This window comes from Halyomorpha halys, unplaced genomic scaffold (genome assembly GCF_000696795.3).
Source record: "Halyomorpha halys isolate HHAL.00 unplaced genomic scaffold, Hhal_1.1 Scaffold1394.1, whole genome shotgun sequence".
NCBI lineage: Eukaryota > Metazoa > Arthropoda > Insecta > Hemiptera > Pentatomidae > Halyomorpha > Halyomorpha halys.
The window spans coordinates 126,379-147,825 of record NW_027108587.1 but is presented as its reverse complement, the minus strand read 5'-3'; the positions used below and the strand labels follow the sequence as shown (position 1 = coordinate 147,825).

The 21,447-nt window shown below is 28.2% G+C and overlaps 1 protein-coding gene across 15 annotated transcripts in view; it reads left to right on the top strand.

Annotated features, from left to right (window-relative positions):
- The window catches only part of cac (cacophony), a gene marked incomplete at its 5' end in the record, with an annotated part of 288,903 nt that overhangs the window by 239,357 nt on the left and 28,099 nt on the right, over positions 1-21,447 (top strand). For 7 of the 15 annotated variants that reach the window (XM_067046862.1, XM_067046864.1, XM_067046865.1 and 4 more), the window contains 9 exon segments: positions 3,045-3,155; positions 4,220-4,303; positions 6,688-6,804; positions 6,882-6,947; positions 13,945-14,036; positions 18,261-18,411; positions 18,484-18,611; positions 20,054-20,256; positions 20,358-20,462. In XM_067046862.1, coding sequence (XP_066902963.1) covers positions 3,045-3,155; positions 4,220-4,303; positions 6,688-6,804; positions 6,882-6,947; positions 13,945-14,036; positions 18,261-18,411; positions 18,484-18,611; positions 20,054-20,256; positions 20,358-20,462 — 1,057 coding nt within the window. 15 annotated transcript variants of the gene reach the window in all.

The window sequence follows — 21,447 nt, the reverse complement described above, 5'->3', positions numbered from 1 at the left end:
ATTATATTTCTTAATTATATTATTTTATTATTCATATACTTAATTATATCAGTAAACTATTCAACAATTAAGCACCATACTTAACAATCTAAATATTATAACTCCTTATATTGGTAACCAAAATTGTAAATATTATCATAATTCGTTAATTTTCATTGAAAGTCCCATTGTTCTGTTGACATTTTCAATATTAAACAAACAGTGATAAATCAGAAACAAAGAACTTTTCAGATGGGGCCAACAGGAGATTACTACGAAAAATATTTCTTCTACATTTAAATACTTATATGTTCTGAAAATACTTTAAAAATAATCCAGATAAATTTTTGCTCTCCCAAGTTATCAATATTATTATTTCCATTAACAACTATTAATATTGTTTCAACCTATATTACACCCTCGCACAATAAGTTGCATTACACTGAAGCACTGTAATTGTTGCATGATCATGGTATTTTTATCAGCTCATGGTTAATAAGCTTTCCATAACAACTTTCCTTCTTTTGGGGGTTGTTTATTTTTTTATTTCTCTAATTTTTTTTTGTTTTTGCTGAAATAATTTAAAGAACTCCTAAAAATATGATACACATTCCTGCTAAGTTTTATTAAATCTTTTCATTATTATTTATTTTATTTTTATATTATGTATTTTAATATTATGCTTTATAGCATGATTTTTGCCATTAAAAAATTAATTATTTAATCAAATATCTTTCATTAAAATGCACATAAAGCTGCATATATTAAAATTTTCCTAACAGCACAATTTTCCACTTACAGTTCACTTTCATCAAGTTATCCAAATCTCTTTAAATTCGTGAACACTCCATTGAAGACTGGAGTATTTTTGTTATTTTTCTTTACATTTTTATTTCTTCATTATGTTTTATTTTATTTTGCTTTGAGAATTCCAGATTTTTGTTATTATTGTTGTGTTTTTACTCTGATTTGAAAACAACACAAAAAAATTGCAACAAAAAAATTAAAATATGAAGCATTCCCAACCATTAAAACAATTTTAGTACTTAACATGTATTTCTATGTTTTACTGGATATACTTAAATAATAATTACATTTTAATGTATTTATATTGAATATTTAAAATTATAATAGTTTTTATTTTATTTTATTTTTTTATTTTTGGTAATAACTTCAAATCTTCTATAACTTTTCTATGTTCTCATCTGATGCTGTTAATATTATTTAAGTAGTTGTAGAATCTTTTCTTCTTAAGCAATATTCTCTTTCTATGCTTTCTATAGACTATTTCTCATTAATGCCTCATGGAATGGGTTATATGGTATAATAAATATAACTATAATTAAACTAAGTCTAATTGAAGCATGAATTAATAACGTAAAATTAATTGTGTTACATTAAAAGCACAAGCTTAAAGTGAATGCACATTATTTGAAATGAGTAATACTGTAAAATTTTAAAGCATGGCTTTTTAATAGTCTTTATAAATGCTACAACTTGAGATACTTGTTAAGTCGTTCCAAAATGTGCATACTTTTCAATCAACAAAATAATGTTATCGTTAAAATGATTTGTTTTTTAACTTTATCAATTTTTTAAAAAATATTTTTCTCAATTATATATTTTTAGTCATTATATATTTATTTACCATCATTTTTGTCAATAATTTGTTTTTTCAAAATTCAGTTATAATATCACTGAAAAGATTACATCTTTCAAAGTTCATATGTGATTTGGGAAAAAATTTAATATATCACTTTCTTACCCTCCAGTTGTAGCCGAGAAAAGTGTGGCTTAATCTAATTACACATAAATACAATAGTAGATTTGTAAAGTTTGAGTGTTACAATCTATATGTTGTGTAGAATTCGTTAATAAGCAACTGGATATCCACTATGTCATTCATTTGTTTATAATTTGGCTCTTTGTTTGTTTTGGGCTCCACTCATTAGTATCACAAGCAAAGTGCAATATACAAGAAAACTCTTAACTACATGAACATGGGCTTCACTGGCATGTTCACGGTTGAGTGTGTTCTCAAGATTATGGCATTCGGAGTCAGGGTAAGCAATGAGTTCCCACACAGATAATTCCCTAAGCCACTGTATATTGTATGTTCTAATAATCTTTTATAATTTAGAAAAGCATAAAATTATTTATCAGTCTAGCTTAATATACAAAATACAGTGTAGTAGGGGGATAATAGTACATGATCACCTTTATAGTATTTAGGAATATATTGTGAACTGCCTTTCTCAAGTACTTTTCAGGATAACTCGACAATCCTTCTTTCAAGGTAAGTTATCGGATATTATTTTGTTTCATTATTTATTTTTTAATAATCATCTGAAAACAAACCGGTTCATTATGGATGAATTGAGCAAGCTGACAAGCTCCTATTTTTAAGTTATTCAAATGAATCCATAAAAATAATTATTCAGCCATCATAAAGGTAAAGAATGTGTAGGAAAAAGAAGTCAAACATCGATATATAATTGTGTCAAAATGCATGAGAATTAAAGGCATGTTTTAGCATGGGATTTCAAGCACAACCACATAACTCCTAATGCTTAGATTTTTCAATCTTTTTTTTTTTTAAGGTTAAGGACAACAGAAAAAAAAAAAAAGACTGACCAAATTCATCACTTTTGCAATTTCCTCTGTATATTTCACAATTGCACAGTGTTATCTAGAATGACAAAAAAAAAAAATTTTAACAATGTGAAATTTGTGTTAATAAATAAATGACATCACTGTGCAATTTTCCCTGGTAGAATATGTGACATGCATTAGCTGCCTGTAGACCTTAACTACTTACTAAGTTGTGTTCGAGACATTCCGCTACCGGTAAGATGTCTCCCATTGGCCCCATTATATATGAATATCTGGTTTGTAATTTGAACATCCTACTCCCCTATATTATGCGCAAACTTATCATAGCTTAACTTGATGTGCTTTAAACAAGTAAAATATCCTTACTATTTGATTATGAAGTGAGATAAGTTTGCTTGGGAGTGTAAGTTAGTAAGTGTAATGATGTGCCTTGTCATGTATGTGTCTGGCAGTATCGCGACGCCCCGCCTCTCCTTGATGATATTCTACAGATTATGAACTTGGTCTTCACAACGCTATTCCTTATAGAGTGTGTTTTGAAACTCATCGCGTTTGGATTTAAGGTGATCTATTGATCCTCATTTTTTTTATTTTGCCTTTTTTGATCTCAAGGTAACATTATTAATCCATACTGCATGATACTATTTTGTCATTAACTTATAGAATAAATGATTTTTTTTATATAACTATCAATTATTTTAAAAATAATGAATTCTAATTATATATTTATAATACTTATACATATATTTTCATAGGTAGTGAGACTGTGAGAATGGATAAAGTAAAATAATAAGTTGTATGAATGTCTAAGTATTTTATCATTAGAATAATTTTATCCAATTATTGCTTTTAACTTATCAATTTAAGTATCTCCTTATAATCCACACTTGCTCCTATATAAGCTTTTATATAGTAAATAAATCATTAAAAGATAATTTTACATGAGAAAGATATCAAGTATGCTGCATATTGAAATAAAAAAAAAAAAAATAAATTAAAAAGCTGTAGAGATAGAAGAGGTAGACTAGTTGCTTTTCTACACATACATGCAGTAGTAAAATAATAAATAGTAGCCATGCTACAGCATGCCATCGATATAATTTATTTTAAAACATCCCACAATGGGCAATGCAAATGCAAGTTAAAACATTTTAGCACATAATATAGAGTTTAGATCAAATCAAAGATACGCAATAATCAATTTGGACTCTATAAATGGTCTTAAGATCTTGGCGTGGTAAGAAAAAAAAGTAACTTCTGAGGCAGTTCATATTTACCTAATTGGTGTGCAAGATTCACTTTTAGTTATTGAATTTTGTATCAATTACCTCTTCCCATTTAATTCCTATAAAAGAAATGAAATAAGTGAATCTTGTACTTGGTAAAATATCAAACATTTATTGTTTAATTTTTTCTTTTTGTTTAGCATAGTTCGGTGTACAGTAGATTGTCAGCATATTTATCTTATATGATACTGGCACAGAATAAATATTAGGAGAATATGGTTGTTTGATGTAGTTAATTTTGTGTATCTTAAATTTAATTATAGACTTTTATTTATGTGAGTTTTCTAGGTACATTTATTGTTTAAATCAATTTATGAATTTAAATTTAACTTTTTTCACAGAATTTCTTCAAAGATCCTTGGAATACTTTCGACTTTGTTACTGTTGTGGGAAGTATTGTGGATGCCCTAGTTCTTGAATTTGTAGTAAGTTTTATTCAGCATTGTATGTCATTCTCTGATTTTTAAATTTTAGATGTAAGTGGAAAAGCCATCTATAAACCTGCCCATTTGTTTATGGAACTAAACAATCGTAAGGAATTTTTTTTAAAATGAGTTAATGTTACTATTCATTTCAGTTGTTTTTTTGTTTTGTTTTTTAGTTTCAGATAAAATTTATATATTCTTGGAGGTTTAATCTTATTTGTGTAATATTGTAAACATATATCAAAAAATATAATTTATAACATTTTAGTATGTTTGGATATTTATATCTGTGTTTATATGTGTGTGTGTATGTGAATACAAGGAATTTATTGAACATCTCAGTATTAGTGAGACTGGTAATATTGGGCACCCATGATTATTTTTATCTTAACTTTAATTAATTCAACTCTACTCAATGAACCAGATATAATTTAAGTTGTGAAGTATCATAGAATCTAAATTTACAGAATAACTATTAAAAAACAAAACAGGATAGTTGGTTAACTTCATATTTTGTTATGATGTTAGTTTTATGGATTTATTTTATTCAGAAACATCATGGAAAACGGAAAAAAGTAAGTAAAAAAGGTTTATTTCGCACAAAAATAAAAATACTTTTAATGAAACCCCAAATGGCTACCAACAAATTTTTGCTTGATTCTGTTTTGGAATGTAAGGAGGGTTTCATAATTAAAGACAACAAGAGTGTATTTTCATAAACAGAGCCACGATAGACTGTTCTAGTACAAAGCAGCATACCCGTTGCTTTGTTCTCAGCAGTAAACTAGTGTCGCCATTTAACGTTTTATTTTACAAACAAAAATAATAAAACCTATTTTCTATAACAGATTCTGGTTCCCTTTATGAGTTATGAGCCTACTCTTTTTCATCCTGAAAATGAAAGCTCATTAAACCAACATGTTCTAATAAATCATTTACACATCAAAATCAAATCAGAATTTTTCTGTAAATTTTTTTTTCTTTTTAATTTTTAATATACTTCTAAGTTTGTTATAGTCAAAAATTATGTTTGAACCCAAAAAGATTATATTGGCTACTTTTTATCAAGTTTGCCTCATCATTTCTAATATTACAATAGTTATGGAAATTCCAATATTAATAATTTTTAAAAATCTATTTAGTAGAAATTTTGAGGACATATTTAGTAATTTTGTGATTTGATATAAATTTAGTTGATTTAATATTTTATCAACCTGCTGATCTTCCACAAGGTGTAATCATAAGTTGAAAGCTTTATATGGATTATATTGGAAAGGACAGTCTTATTGCAATTTCGATTGAATTAAAAAAATAAAATTGCTCAAAATATTACTCTGCTTTCTTCTGTGACCATAAAATGGAAAAAAAAGTATGACATAAGGTAGAATGCTATATTTCATACTTGGTAAAAGCACGCTTTCTTATCTATAGGTATGTAAGGAAGCAAATAATACCAGAGGTTAATCACCTCACAAACAATAAGCTATAGTCCATTTCTGTAGGTCTTGGTATTATGAATCTCTTCAAAATGTTTCATCTCATTATTAATTATATAGAGATTGTTGACTACACTTTAAGAGGAGGTATAACTTGATATTTCCAACATGGGTCTCTGTAATTTTCTGGATGTCATCTTCCATACCCTCATGACTGTATTATTCATTGGATAATACTCCTCATAAACTCCTCAAATCTGATTTTGCTCTGCGCTTTGTGGCCTAAAGAAGGCCTTCAAAGTAAATTGAAATGTCAACACACTTAAAACACCTACATGAAAGTAAAATAAGTTCATAGTGTTTTTCAATATTTAAATTTGGTCCTCTCTGAGTTTATAAAATCATGTTTACTTGGTCAATAATGTTTACATATTCTAAAAAATAGCTAGTTAAGGTGCTTTTATGCATCATTTTCAACCAAAATTCCATATCTTTAAATGATATTTTGGTTGCTCAAAAAGGAAGAGAAAAAAATTCATTTTTTCAATCATCATTCAAAACGCACATAGAGGAGTTCATTGCGCACAAATCGGAGAAGTTCTGGGAGGATGGTATTAAAAAATTACCTGAAAGATGGCAAAAAGTAATAGATCAAAATGGGTCATATATAATTGATTTAAAAATATTTACAAGATCAGAAATTTTTATTGAAATCACCAGTAAAAAACGCTACGACCTTATTTTACAAATCGACATCATCACCTCAACATACTATTGATAACTCGACTTTTTATTTACCGGTTCCCAAATTAATAGCTTTTTAAACTTGAAAATTGTTAATCACCATTATATACTTGATTCTTCAATCATTATTTATTTTTATGTAAGTACATTTAATTTCATAAAAGTTTCTTGTTATTTAAAAAAAATGGTTTTCTTTCATTGCAGGAAAATTCTTTTAATGTTGGATTTTTGAGGTTATTTAGAGCAGCAAGACTTATTAAACTCTTAAGACAAGGTTATACTATACGAATATTATTATGGACTTTTGTGCAATCATTTAAGGTATTCATTGATTATTTTTTTTCCAGTTTAAAATATTTTGTAAAATCCTTATTTACATTGTATATTCTTATTTTTAGGCTCTGCCCTACGTTTGTTTGCTCATTGCTATGTTATTCTTCATATATGCTATTATTGGAATGCAGGTATGTGGCACAATTATCTCAAAAGTTTTAATGATACTTAATAACCCATAAGTGAATTATAATTGTTTAAGTCTTTTAAGTTAATAATGCAATACAATCAATATTACTATATTATTATTACTTTCTTTTATTATAAAGTTATAAAATTGCCGAACTGTATAAAATCATGTTCAAAATTTTGAAAAATTCAGTTAAAAAATCAAAATAAGATTTTAATAATTATACATATTATACCAAGTAATGTCTATTGATGACAATGAATCTAGTCCAATGTTTGATTGATTATGGCTGGAACCTTCAAAGAACTTATGAACTATTTTTTTGGTATGACCTCAAGATTTTTTGTTTTTATTTTAAAGCTTTTTATCCAGCTGAAACATATTTCTTGAGGGTTTTTTTATAAATTTAACTATGGCCTTATAAAACATAAAAAAGAAATTTTTTATAGTTAAAGTGTGATATTTAAACAAGTGATTCTTTAAATATTTTGAACATGGTTGTTTAGTTATTTCTCACTAATGCTATCAAATTAAGATAACCCTGGATTTAAGGAAATACTCATTTACTTGTAGTACTTTATTCAAATACAAAATCTGTATGTATTATCTATAATTAAAAATTAAATTTACCAAACTAAATTATAAGGGAACCATATAACCCTGTTTCCTTGGTTTTAGTTGACAAATAATTTTCTATTTACTTTTTTTTTTTTTTTTTTGTATTCCCTCTCATACTTAGAGCTTCTTAAAATACTGTTGTTCTGAAGTGTTTGAATGTCTGAGAAAGTATTATCCAACCTATGAAAAATATTTTGGTTAGGTCAAAACTATCCATAAAGAATTTTAAGTAGGTGAAGTATAATGATACTTTGAGTATAATTTGTTGATAATTGTGAGCATTTTAATTTAGCTCCATTTTGTTTTCGAATTTTCATTTTATCACCTCACCAAAATGAAATTCCTCATAGCAGGGATGCACATCTCAACTCTAACTTAGCTTATCAGCTGGAAGCAAAAGTATGATAGACTTTGATTAACAGTTCATTAGTTTTACTAGTATCGGATGGTTTACTGTATCCACTTCAGTTTCCAAAATCTGCTCAATAAGATATTCTTTAAAGAAAATGATAATTTGTGGGACCAAGCATGGATAGAAGAGGGTCATCCAGCCTAAATTACTGTGAACCATGGAATGTATGGTCAAATCTGGAGATACCTCGATAGCAAATCTCTTTTGGCTGATTTAGCCATATAGTTCTCACTAATTTACATCCAAACACTCAGATTTAGGGTTAATAATGAATTGGTCCGAATTTATGGATTATGGCTGTTCTAGGTTAATAGACTGTCAGAAACCTTAATGTAGTTTCCAGAGGCAGTCTTTTGACTCCTAGGGAAAACAGAAAGAATTAAGGCGTTTTAATAATTTTAATGTTTGCAAAAGCTACACTTTTCCATGATTCTAAGAGGGTACTCACTCCTAATCCTGGTCAATTTTATTTGTATTAAGTAGATTTTCAGATATTATTTACTCAAATCTGATAGTATGAAATGAGGAGAAGATGGTTGGGAGTGCGGTCAAAGAGAAACACAAATAAGTTGTATTAACCTATTTTAAAATACAACTTATTTGTGTTTCTCTTTGACCGCACCCCCAACCATCTTCTCCTCGTACGTCATCCACGGTCAACTATCTCTCATAATTATGATAGTATGAAACAATTTCGTCCTCAAAGAAAAGAGGTCACCCATACAAGTGCTATGTGTAGCCATTTTTTCTTATCTTTGAATATATAGTTCCCTTATGGTGTTAAACCATTATGGTTCCCTTTATATATTCATACAACATCCTTCCTTCAGTAACCTAATAAAAAAAGATCGTACATACAAACTGTAACTTTATAATTCAGTATGTGTGGGATTTCCTTGTTTAATGCATGTTTATCTATTAATTAAGATTTTTATTATTTAAAAACCTTTCTTCTTAGTTATATATTTGAATTTTATATTGAACAATTTGATACTGAAAAAAAATGCATACATTGTACTTCTGTTGATATGGAATGAGTGTTATAAACGTCTTAAAGTAAATTAGTTCTAAAAATTAATTAGGGAAACTAGTGTAGTGACATACTTCAAGTATTTTTTTTCTTTCATAACCAGTATTTTTGTAGGACTGCCTGGATTGAGAAAGCATTGGTCTAAATTTAATTGTTGATAAGATTTACTAGAAAGTCTGTACTTTGATACTATACCTTTATTTCTTGGTTATCCTTTAAATATCAACCAGAATCCTATGATTTTAATTAGTTTTTGTGATAATGGTTTGGGACTTTAAGTATCAAGCATTCAAATATGAAAACAGAACTCTTTAGAATTTATATGATACAAGTTTGTAGAATGAAAATGAAAAACAATATTTTATACTAAATATTGTCCATCGCTGGCCATACATTTTTGCCATGTCTCTGAAAATGTATGGTCGCAAAAAAAATACTGTTCCTCTTTTGTGGCAAACGAATCATCAAGCCTGCTGCTCAGCAAGTGCATGTCCCATCAAAGAAAATAAGTAGTAGTCGAATGGAGACAAATCGAATGACTAAGCAGCATGGCAAAGTGTTTACTAATAAAATGTCTTCATCTTTTCCTTGAACAGTTTAACTGTGTGTGATGGTGCATTTTCGTCTAGCAAAATTACTTTGTGTTGCCTTTTCAATATTCTGATCATTTTTCTCACATCTGATTTAAATCAATCATTTGTTGTTGGTAGCATTTAATATTAATACTATAGCAATTCATTATAGACCCTTCTGATCCCACAAAACACAGAAAAATGTCTTTCATCACAACAATTTGGCCTTTCTGTCTATGAAAATGATTCACTTGGTGCTACCCATGATATTTCATTCTTAAGATTCCCAAAATCTATCCACAATTTGCTGGGTTGTTTTTCGTTTTTCATTTTTCATGTCAAATTCGACTCTTTTGAATTTTTTAAGCTACTCGGAAAACTGTGATTTACCAAGAGCATGGCTCCATGGAAACATCAACTAGCATTTGATGTGATTCTGCTCCAGTTTTCTTCAATAGAATTCTGAATTTTTTTTTTTTTTTTTTTGTGAGTTGAAAATCTTATATCATATGTAAAATAAGAAAATGAGTCTAATTTACTGCAAGCTGTTTATGAATAATGCATCACCAATGTGGTTTGAGTGCACTGACAACTGAAGTCAACTAGATTGACAGCCAGTGCCAAATATAGGCTAATTCTAGTTTCAAATTTACCTGTAAGGTTCCAAAACATTGTTACATAACTTAATAAATTTAATAATAGAATTACCTAGTCATTATTGACTGCTTCATTATCCTATAACTCGATTATTATTAAGTGAGTTTATTTTCTGACTTACTTGGTAATTTTTTATGTGAAATATCTAGAAAAAGAAGGAAGGTTTTTATAGCTCTGATAAAATTTAATCTTATTTTAATTATTAGTTTCCAAAATAATGAAGTTAAAGTGTTTTGAGGGTCTCTAAATTACAAAATCATATAAAAATTACTATTCAAGCAACAGTATACTTGTAATTATTCTTTATACATATGATTAATCATGAAAGTTAATTTTTCAACCAAATAAATATTTTTTATTATATGAAGTTAATAAATATTTTATTAGTATTGCTTGAATCTAGTTTTTATATCTGCCATTGATTGAACTTTACGTGATAAAATAGTACACTTTATGTCTATTTTATCATGAGTATATTATTTCCTAATGTAGTATAATGTTGTTCATCATTTATTGTTTTAACAATAGGAATTATTGATAAACAATTGTCATTATATGAATTTTTACTTTTTTAAAATGGTTCCCAAAGAATGTTATTTATTTTCATGCTTTTTATTTATTTAATTTATGCATGCTAATTCATTGATGCTTCTTAACTGGATTTAAAAAAAAGTAGAATAGACTGTGTAAAATTATTAAAAATGAATTCTATTTTGTTTAATTTTTCATTTTATTTTTATTGTTTTATATATAATACCTTAAATCAATTTCATCTTTTTATTATTTATTTTTCTCATTTTCATTTTGTAAAGAAGAATAATTAAAGTCAATTAATCCTTAATGTATTAGTAATCACTTATTTTATTTTTGTAATAATTAAGCTAAATGATGAAGAAAATCAAAAATTGTTTGAAGTATATAGATCAAGATTAATTGAGGGCAGCGGAAATAGATGTAAATTTCTTTTATTCATTCATTTGTTGGTTTATTTTGCATGAGCTCAACACTCCTATTTGTCTGAAATTCAGTATATTCAAAGCTAGAAAACATGTCCTGCAAGATTTCCCATTGCTAACTTACTTGAAGAAAACCTCTTTTTCTTTCTCTTATTTTTATTCATCCCTTCTGCCTAAACCTCCTTTTGGCAGCAATGGCATAGCACTGATGCCAATTTCCTTATAATATATTGTTCATTTCCTGCTTTCAATGCATCTGTGCAGAGAAGACACCATCTTTTGGTTGTCGTTGGCAACCTAATCCAGTGTGACATGATATGACCAACCAGATCATGTTGCCTGCAGAGCTAACCACTTGGAGTTGATTTTCTCTCAGGCAATAGCTGGGAAGAGCCTCTTTGTAAGAAAGGCTGAGATGGTTTCTGGTCTTCTTTTTTTACTCCTCTGAAAGTGAAGTCAGAGGTATAATAATTTTTCTTTATAAAATAAAATTCCCTTATTTTCAAAAGTTCTTCTCGAAATCCATAAAATACCTTCGTTTCACGATTCAAGCAATTTGTATGCACTCTTTTCCAAGCATTTCTGATGTGATTTTGAAGCTCATTAAATTTTTTATCTTCCCTGCTGGCTTTTTGCAAGTTTAGTATATCCTCTGGTGTAACAGGCAACATTTTCTCCATGAGAATGGCATGAACCATCTGAAAATAGACAATGTCTTCTGGTCCCCTTTCCTTGAGAAAAGCTCTTGATAGCATGTCTGCTATATGCATTTTGGAACTCAGTATATATAAAGAGATCCTAAATGTATACTGATTATTCAAATTTATATTTGAATATTTTATGTATAACTGTAAAAAATATATAATTTTATTTTAATGACCCCCAACCTCTCAAATGCAATGCAAGTTCTAACCACATGCTCTGTATTCTTCAAAATACTAGTGAGACATTGTGGATAATACTTGTTGAGTAAACATAAATAGCCTCAAATTATTTAGGGGTTAAATTTATAAATTCAATTTAAGTCCCTGCTTAAGTTGTCAAAAGTTCCTGTTTACAGTCAGGGGCCCATTTCGTGTTTTACTCTGGGAGTCCTTCATTGCCAGTTGTAAAATACTCTTTAGGCGCAGAGGAGACAGATGGATTAATTTGTTAGTAAATGATTAATTATTTAATAATATAAAATAAGAACAGAGCTTTGAGTGAGTTTCATATATGAATATATTATTATAGCTCATCGGTGAGGTGTTTAAGAATTTAGCTGTCGCAGTGGCATCCTGGCTTACTCTTGCCACTTTCCTCATCCAGCTTAAGCCACTTTGTCCATGGGCCTAAATGGTGAAGATCATGGATTTTCACATGGCAACCATAAAAAAAGGTCTGTCTAGAACAGATGGCCAGCAAGTCCACAATCTGTTGTGGTGGTAGGAGCAGCCAGATTCTTGTTTGCATGCCAGAACAGATAATTACAGTCGTTTTTCAATGTATGCTGCTAAGGGGGCATAAAAAAAATGAGTCCGGTGGCCCGGCTTTATACAATACCAAAAAATACAGAAAAATGGATTGCGTAAATCTGACGGCTCCTAAATAAAAAATACATTGTAAAAGGATTTCAAGTTCTCAGTTTATAAACTTTCTAATCCATATTTGATAAATAAAAACTTAAAATCTTTAAACAATTGTATGATTTCTCTACTTGTCTCTATGCTGAAGTCTATAGATTTCATGTTCAAACAATTTCAATTTATTTCAGTAAATAAATGATTACTGATTCATTATGTGGTATCATAAATGAAGGTCCTTAATATTTTTACACCTTTGTGAGAATTTAAAAAACTCATATATTTATTTTCTCTACTTTTTTTTTTTTTATTAGAAAATTGTAGCAAAGAACAATCAATAATGAATATAGTCAATATCACATTATAGTAACTAATGATTATTATGAAATAATTAGATTACATGTAGTTTTACTATAGGAGATCCTAGATATGTAGATAATTTTTAAGATAAAAAAAAAAATAGATTACAAACTAGTTGTAGTTCCCATTATATATACATATGCATGGGGTCTTTCAAGGTATTTGGAAACATGAAGTTTATTCCTGAACAATCTGTCAATCGCCACAACAACTTTCAAACTTTCTTCGGCGCTCTCTTACTGCTGTTTCGGTGAGTCACCGAAGGAGCAAATTCCCCACCCCTACAGCCTCATTTCTAGTACTAATTAACTTCCGCAAATCTATTCAATTAATTAATTTTGTATTTACTTTTGTTTTATCATTTTAATTTTATTTGGTATTCAAAAAAATAATAATTTAAGCAAATATACTTATTCTTTCTAAAAGTAAATAACCAAGTTAATTTGTACTAGACCAGGTATGTTGGGATTTTGGGAAAAGTGTACTCTATAGTGCTTGTTTGTTGTTCAGTAATAGTTTAGATGTAGGATATGTCTTAGCAATTAACAGAGGTAAACTTTTTTTTAAAAAAAAAAAACTTTATCTCATGTGATAAATAATTTGATACTTTCTTAAAAGGAAGGGTTTGTGAAGAGGTAAAAACATTTCAACAGAGTAGATTATTTAATAATAGTTAGCATTTCACTCTGTTGGTGTATACTATAGGATTAGGTTTCTGTGTGTAGTGCACACTGTAGATATTGCCCTCCCCTTTGAGTACGTTCGTTGCTGTTGCTATACTAACATATGTTTCTTCCTTGACACCCTGTGCCTGTCCCTCACACTGCGTAGGTGTTTGGTAACATTGCGCTCGACCCTGAATCCTCCATTACACGACATAACAACTTTCGCAACTTTATTCAAGGCCTAATGCTCCTCTTCAGGTAAACTTCTCAACTTATTTTTATTTATTTTTTATTTTATAGTAAAAACATTTACAAGACTTATTTTGTAAATAATAATTATTTTATAAAGACCATCATAAAATGACCGAATTGCTTTTATGTTTTGTCTACACCAGCACCAACATAGCTTCAATATTCTTAAATTCATTGAAAAATAAAATTTTAAATGAGAAAAATCGCATGTCTTTAATATATATACAATTTCTAGAGGGATTCCTACATTTATTTTTTTATTTATCTGTTCATAGTCATTATTTTGCTTTAGCTGAATATTTTTTAAAAAATAAATATTTTTTCAATTATTATTTATGTAAATACTAATGTAGTTGTGTGAATAGTAGTATGATTTGGTTTATTTTCTCTTACACAATGCACTTTTTAGTAATATAATATTAAATTGGAGCATGAGCACGATTAAGTGTTCCACTTGGATTTTATTTTTAAAAACATAATAAAAGCAATTATTGTCATCGCTCTTTATTGGCATATGATTCATTTCACTCATAATTTTATTTAAGTGGTATTAATTAATTAATTAATTAATTTAAATTATCAAATCATAATAAACTGTATGGTGTCACAGATGATTATTCTTTGTTTCTGTACATTTTCTGATTTTATATGCTACGTTTCTGAAAATTTTTATAATGTGACAAAGTTCATCTTAAAATTATGTTTAAATTTTAATAAAAGATCAAATTTCATTCTAAATTAAACATTGGTACAGATCAGAACATATTTGTGAAAAATGAAGTAAAAGACAATATATAATTATGATATTTCAATAAAGAAACATTTTTTCAATATATAAAAGATATTGAATGATATTTATATTTAATTTACATTAAATGTTGAAAAGTGTATATGTGATTTCGGCCGCATTCTAAAACTGCATGATTGTAGATATGCAAGGAAAATAAAGGCCTTCAGTAGAGTAAGGGAGTCATAGCATGTTGTTGGCCGGTTGAAGGCTGTTCTTAGCTTAGGGATTAGATTTTGAAAAATAAGAGAATGTGGTTTATTTTCAATATTTCATGATATTGGTAGAATAATGAAAGAAATATAAGTAAAGTAAACACTGAAATAGTATTCCTGTTTCGGAATGGTTTAATTTTATTTCATTTGTGTTATTATAATTCAGAAATTTTTATCAGTATTTATAAACTATGTGTTTAATGAACATGCCCTCTGATGACTCCTATTAGTGTTGTAATTGGGCCTTTAGAAATATTTATATACATATTCGTAAAAATATTGACTTATTAACTTATCCTTTTTGTTTTTATCTGTTTATCTATTCATATTCTAAGACTAAAAGTAAGCAATTTGTTATTCTTTAACTTTTATTTTCTTGTAATTGTTATAAATGTCAAATTTTAAAATATCTAGTTTACCTCCTTCCAAGTTCTAAATGAAGAGCTGAAACTTTAAAGGTGGTCACTCATGATCATTCCACTCCAATCCCTGCATTCCCAATAGAATGTGGAACTGCCCTGAGTGTCAAATCCATCAAATGAAGTGATGCAGAACAGTTAAAATTCCATTGGTCCAAAACTCCGACCCGCTAGGCCAAAATCCAATCACTTTAACCGACTGTAAGTGTAAAAAACTGATGGAGTGGATTGATGAACTGCACATTTTTTTCCAGTTTTCAGCCCAACTTATAATAATAAAAATCATTGGTCAGTAAATACAGTATTGTTAAAATGATATTGATTATATAAAATATTTTATAAAAGGATTGATACGAGTAAATTACAATTTTATACAATTAATTACACATAAAAAATAGAAATATTAATTAAAATATTTATATGAATAATTTACTATTTTATTTATTATTCAATAATTATTATGTTTTTAAAAAATGTTAATTTAAAGGTAATAATCGTTTTTAGTGGACATAAATGTCTAATTACTAGTTAATAGCCTAATTAACAGTTAATTTATGATGCCTATATTGTTCTTAAAATATCCTCTATTTTCTTTATATATATTTTTTGGGTGGGTTTAAGATTAATTTATTGTTTTTTCATTGTAGTGCACTACTTACATCCCATTAAGTCTCAAGAGCAGTTTTAACCTGTACATTTAAATGTCTGAACATTTTAAATATAATAAAATTCATTTTTAAATGTTATACATGAAAATCCATTACCTGTCAGTAAAAAATGGTACAATTTACTGGGGTGATCATAAGTGGGCTCTAGAAATTTTCTTCACTCCAAGGACTCCATTCAGTCCAATTTATCTTTAAGTTGTTCAATTTGGTTCCATCATGAGTAGCCACCTTTAGAGAAGTTGGCTGCAATGCTAACTTGAGATAACTTCAAGATTAGAAAGAAATTACCTTGAATTATATCTCTGAAAGTTCTATATTTGCAATATATAGACATGAATTATATGTTTTTTGAAATCCACAATAAGTTTTGTTGTTCATAAATCAAAATTAAACTTCAAATAATACTATAGTCACAAAGTAAACCCAATAGTATGTAGTTAATTAATTTAGATAATACAAAACAAAAAACATAGAAATGGAATATGTTCGAGATTTTTGAGTAATTACATCATACTTATAAAGGTATATTAATTCATTAATTATTGAAATTGGTTATTATTTGTTTTAATATGAAATGGTGAAAAATATATATCTTTTTCTTCAAGTTATTTTCCATTATAATTATATTAAAATGTTATTTGTTTATTCTTTCACTAATTCATTATTTTTACACATATAACATAAAATAATAACTTTCACATTTTCATTTATATTCATTCTATAGCAGGACTATACTTGTGAAAGAAATGTGTGACGGATAATGAAAAGTATTTTAAGCAAGTAAGAATAAAGGATTTGAGAATTATGAGATGCCGGACTATTAGGGATGATAAAATGTTTAAAGAGACGAGATATGAATTCTCAGCTAAATAATTTGTATAAAGACTTATCATGGTTCCAACAGAAAGAATGTTTGTTGTATAGTTGTGCAAATGGAACCTAATCCAGGAAAAGAAGAGAAGTAATGATAATATTTTATCGAATGATTGGGGAAAATAGGACAACAATAGATTAATTTTAAAAATATCATCCAAATAGGAACTGCTAACTATTTTTCTATTCCAAAAATATCAATGAACAGTATGTGTGTTATCATTAGCACCATTAAATACAAACCATAGGATACCTAGGTTTGATTTCTGCAATCCTGAGGTTCTTCCAAAATGTTTGAGCCTGAAAAGAGGTCCATGCAGCTTTGTGAGCATAACTGAGTAACCTCTTGAATTAATAAGTAGTGATTGAGTTTAGAAAACCAAAATCAAAGTTACATTAAAAATAATGTGATCACTAATAAATTGCAGTTAAATAAACTTAAAATATAATGTGCGACAGAACAAAAATTAATCTTAAATATGATTCTGCACCAATAAAAAACCATCATAGAATTATACAATGGAATTAGAAAAATTATGACAAGCTCTTGTGGATTTTAGGAAAGGTTTTATAACAAAAGACCAAGAGTGTGTTGCTTAAACAGACACCAACTGCCAACTGACCTTAAACAAATGAAAGCCTCCTCCATGCTAGAGTAGCAGTGTCGCCATGTACTGTTTTATTTACAATAATATTAATAATATAGCTAATTTACAAATCAAATAATAAATATTATTTTCTACAACACAAGCTCCTAAGTTGGGTTTATTTAACCTGAAACTCAATATTCTATGACATAAAACTTATGTTGCTGTCAGAGAGAAATTTGCTGTCAAAAAAAACAAGTTTGAGTAAGTTGTAAGTTGCAAGTTGCTCATATGAAACGATGTACACAGAAGGAAAAAAGAATCACATTAGCTTCATGCAAATTTTTTTTGGATACCCTGTTTCATGTAATCTATATGTATTATATTAGTTTATTAGAAATAATGAAAAGTGGCTATTTATGAAGTCATATTAAAGACCATCTTATGCATGGTGCTTTATCAGTTATTAACAACCTTTATTCTTATTTATTAATATAAAAAATGTTTAAATAATTAATTTATTGGTATATTCTCATATTTTTCTCAAACTACTATTTATTTATCATGAGTTATAGAGTACTAAATAGATTTATCTTTTATTTATTAATAATATTATATTAAATATTATTGATTCTTTCAAATCTCCATTTAATGATATTAACATTTTTTTTTACGTAATAGGTGCGCCACAGGAGAAGCATGGCCTTCGATAATGTTGTCCTGTGTGAAAAATAAACCTTGTGATGCTAAAAGTGGAAAGACTGGAAATGAATGTGGCTCAAGTCTTGCTTATGCTTACTTTGTTTCATTTATATTTTTCTGTTCATTCCTTGTAAGTTATTTTTAGGTCAACTCTTTTTACCTGAATCATAATATATCACTCTTACAATTCTTTTTTTTCTAGATGCTGAATCTTTTTGTTGCTGTTATAATGGACAACTTTGATTATTTAACAAGAGACTCATCCATATTGGGAGCCCACCATTTGGATGAGTTTGTTAGAATATGGGCAGAATATGATCCTAATGCTACGTAAGGAATATTTAGATTTGGTGTTTTATTTTTTATTTTATTTTTTTTATTGTTGTTATCAAATTAACTTTGTTTTTCCTGGTGTTTTTAAAAAAAAAAAAATAATCTGTTGCTGTGTATACATTGCACAACTTTCACTTACCACCATTTTTTATTTGAAATTGATTATTAATTATTTCAACAAAACAAAATTAAAGATATTTAATTGAAGCTTTTAAAATTCAGCATTTAAGTCCTGCCATATTGTTTCCATCGGAATAAGGCTTAGCTGACATTAAAGACCTCTTAATTGTACATTGATATGATGAGTACTATCAAAATCGTTGGGGCTGTTTTTGAGAAAATGTTAAAGCATTGTAAAATTGTTAATATAGAGTAGAACTTTTGGTCAGACGATTTTAGTAAAAAAGTTGCTGGACACATTCCCTCTTTATACCTATCATAAATAATTAATTTCAGTTTTTCACACTATTTTTGAGCTAGGCTGTTCACACGCTTAACATTTTGCAAGACTTTGTTATCAGGAATAAGAGGTACGTATATAGGTACTTGTAAGTGAAAGTAAAAAAAAAAAATTTATCGCTTTTGTTTTATACTGTACTGGTGAATGGTGATGTCTATAAATAATACTGGATTCAATTTTTGAAATTAAAATTATCTCTATATATAAGAAGATGGTCAGGGTTACGGTCAAAAGAGAAACAAAAATAGTTTTCAACTATTTATTTTCCGACGTTTCGCCCCACTTTACAGAGCTTCATCAGGGCTGTTCCAAGGTAAAGGTTAAGCAGAACATATTTGTTTTCTCTTTTGACCGCAACCCCGACCATCTTCTTATATATCAATTTTTATGGTCAACTATATATACATGTATAAAATTATCTCTGTATAAAATCAATATCATTAAACTATTCAAAAGTATTAAAATATAAAACAACAATCTAGTTGAGCCAATATTACTTTCCGAAATTCATTCATAGCTGCTTAATTCTCCATCTAGTTGAAAATTCATAGCTCAGAAAGCGATTTCATCAAATTCAATGATTCTTTATTGACATACTTTAGTATCAGTCAAGAAATTAGTAACAGGACAACATGTAGTTAAAAATGAATTATTAAACAGGTTATTACTAGTTAATGTTAAGATTCCTAAGGTCTATTGTAAATGATAAACTTTATTTTTGTATTATATTAAGTTTGAGTTTGTTGTGTTGTCTTTATGTAGTTGAGCTGCTGTAAAACTATCTGTCATCATAAAAAAAATATTTTGCCCACATCTAAAAGGACCTGTGAACCTAAACTATAAAATCCCAAAATGATAACAGTAGGAAGAAAGTAATGTTCATAAAGATTTGTTAATCTATCTGTTTTTTTTATTAATTTTCATTGTTTGAGTTATGTACTTGTTGCAGGTTGTTTTCTTACTGCTTTTTATGTTTTAGGGGTAAAATTCATTATACTGAAATGTATGATATGCTGAAAAATATTGATCCACCTCTCGGGTTTGGAAATAAATGCCCGAATAGACTGGCATATAAGAAACTAATTAGAATGAACATGCCTGTTGATTCTGATGGAAAAGTGAACTTCACCACGACCTTATTTGCATTAATCCGTGAAAATCTTAGTATAAAAATGAGAAGCGGTTAGTAATCATCTTGTTTATTACCTGCTAGAAAAAAAAAAAAAAGAGTTTATAATATATTTGTTATATTAATTTGTTATTAATTATTTTTGTTAATTTAGCGGAAGAAATGGACCAAGCAGATGAGGAACTCCGTGATACAGTGAGGAGCATTTGGCCACTACAGGCAAAGAAAATGTTGGATTTGCTTATCCCAAGAAGCGATGGTAATTTTTTTCATCAGATGTTTTAATGAACATTTTTTCAAAAACTTCATTTAAAAATTAATTTATAAGGAAAAGTTGGTCTGAGTGTACAGTTAATAATAATAACGTCTCCCTATTGACTGCTATCCCCCCATCCCCTGACCAAGTTCTCTTTAAATTAATCAATGGTCATCTATATCCACATCATTAGAAATTAAATGGATTTTTCTTCCTCACTACTGAAAGTAACAGGGACGCTTTGTTTTCATGCAGGAAGTGAATACAATTTTTTATCTCAGAATTGAAAATTTCAATTTCCTTTTTACACTTATGACATCAAAGAACAAATTTGGTTTAGTTTCTGTTGGTCTGTCTTTCTGTGGAAAAATTTGTGTCGTAGGCATCATACCTGCTACAGCATATGTGATTTTGAAGGGATTGTGTATAGATATATAGGGTAGGTATATAGATAGTCCCTTATCAATGTTATCAAATTTGATCTTCTACTTTCTCTTACACATGCACAGATGAATTTTCCTCTACACGCCTATATTTTGTATTCAGTTTGTCCAATTTGGTCTAAAGTTGAGGAGTACCTAGTGTATGGTCCAGTATCATTTATATCAAGTTCTATCCACTGATTTCACTTACATAGGCCCAAACATATTTTCCTTGAAACACCTATTTTTCAAATTGGCTTGTCCAAGTCCAGCAATGGAGGAAAGTTTGTGACTAGGGTAGCAAGTTCATCAATGATACATATTTGAAGAATATTGAAATAAATTATTGTTTTTTCTTACAATTTATATTTTATTTTATACATTTTTTCTGTAATTTTTTCATAATTCGGTTTTGAGGAAAGAAACCTTCTCTCTGCAAGAGGAAACAATGATTAATGTATAATCAGCTACAAAATTCATGCATTACTTCTACAGTATACCTGTTAGCAAACATCCTGTGAAGTCACATTCAATTAAATCTTAATTCTAATTTCTGAAAAAAAATA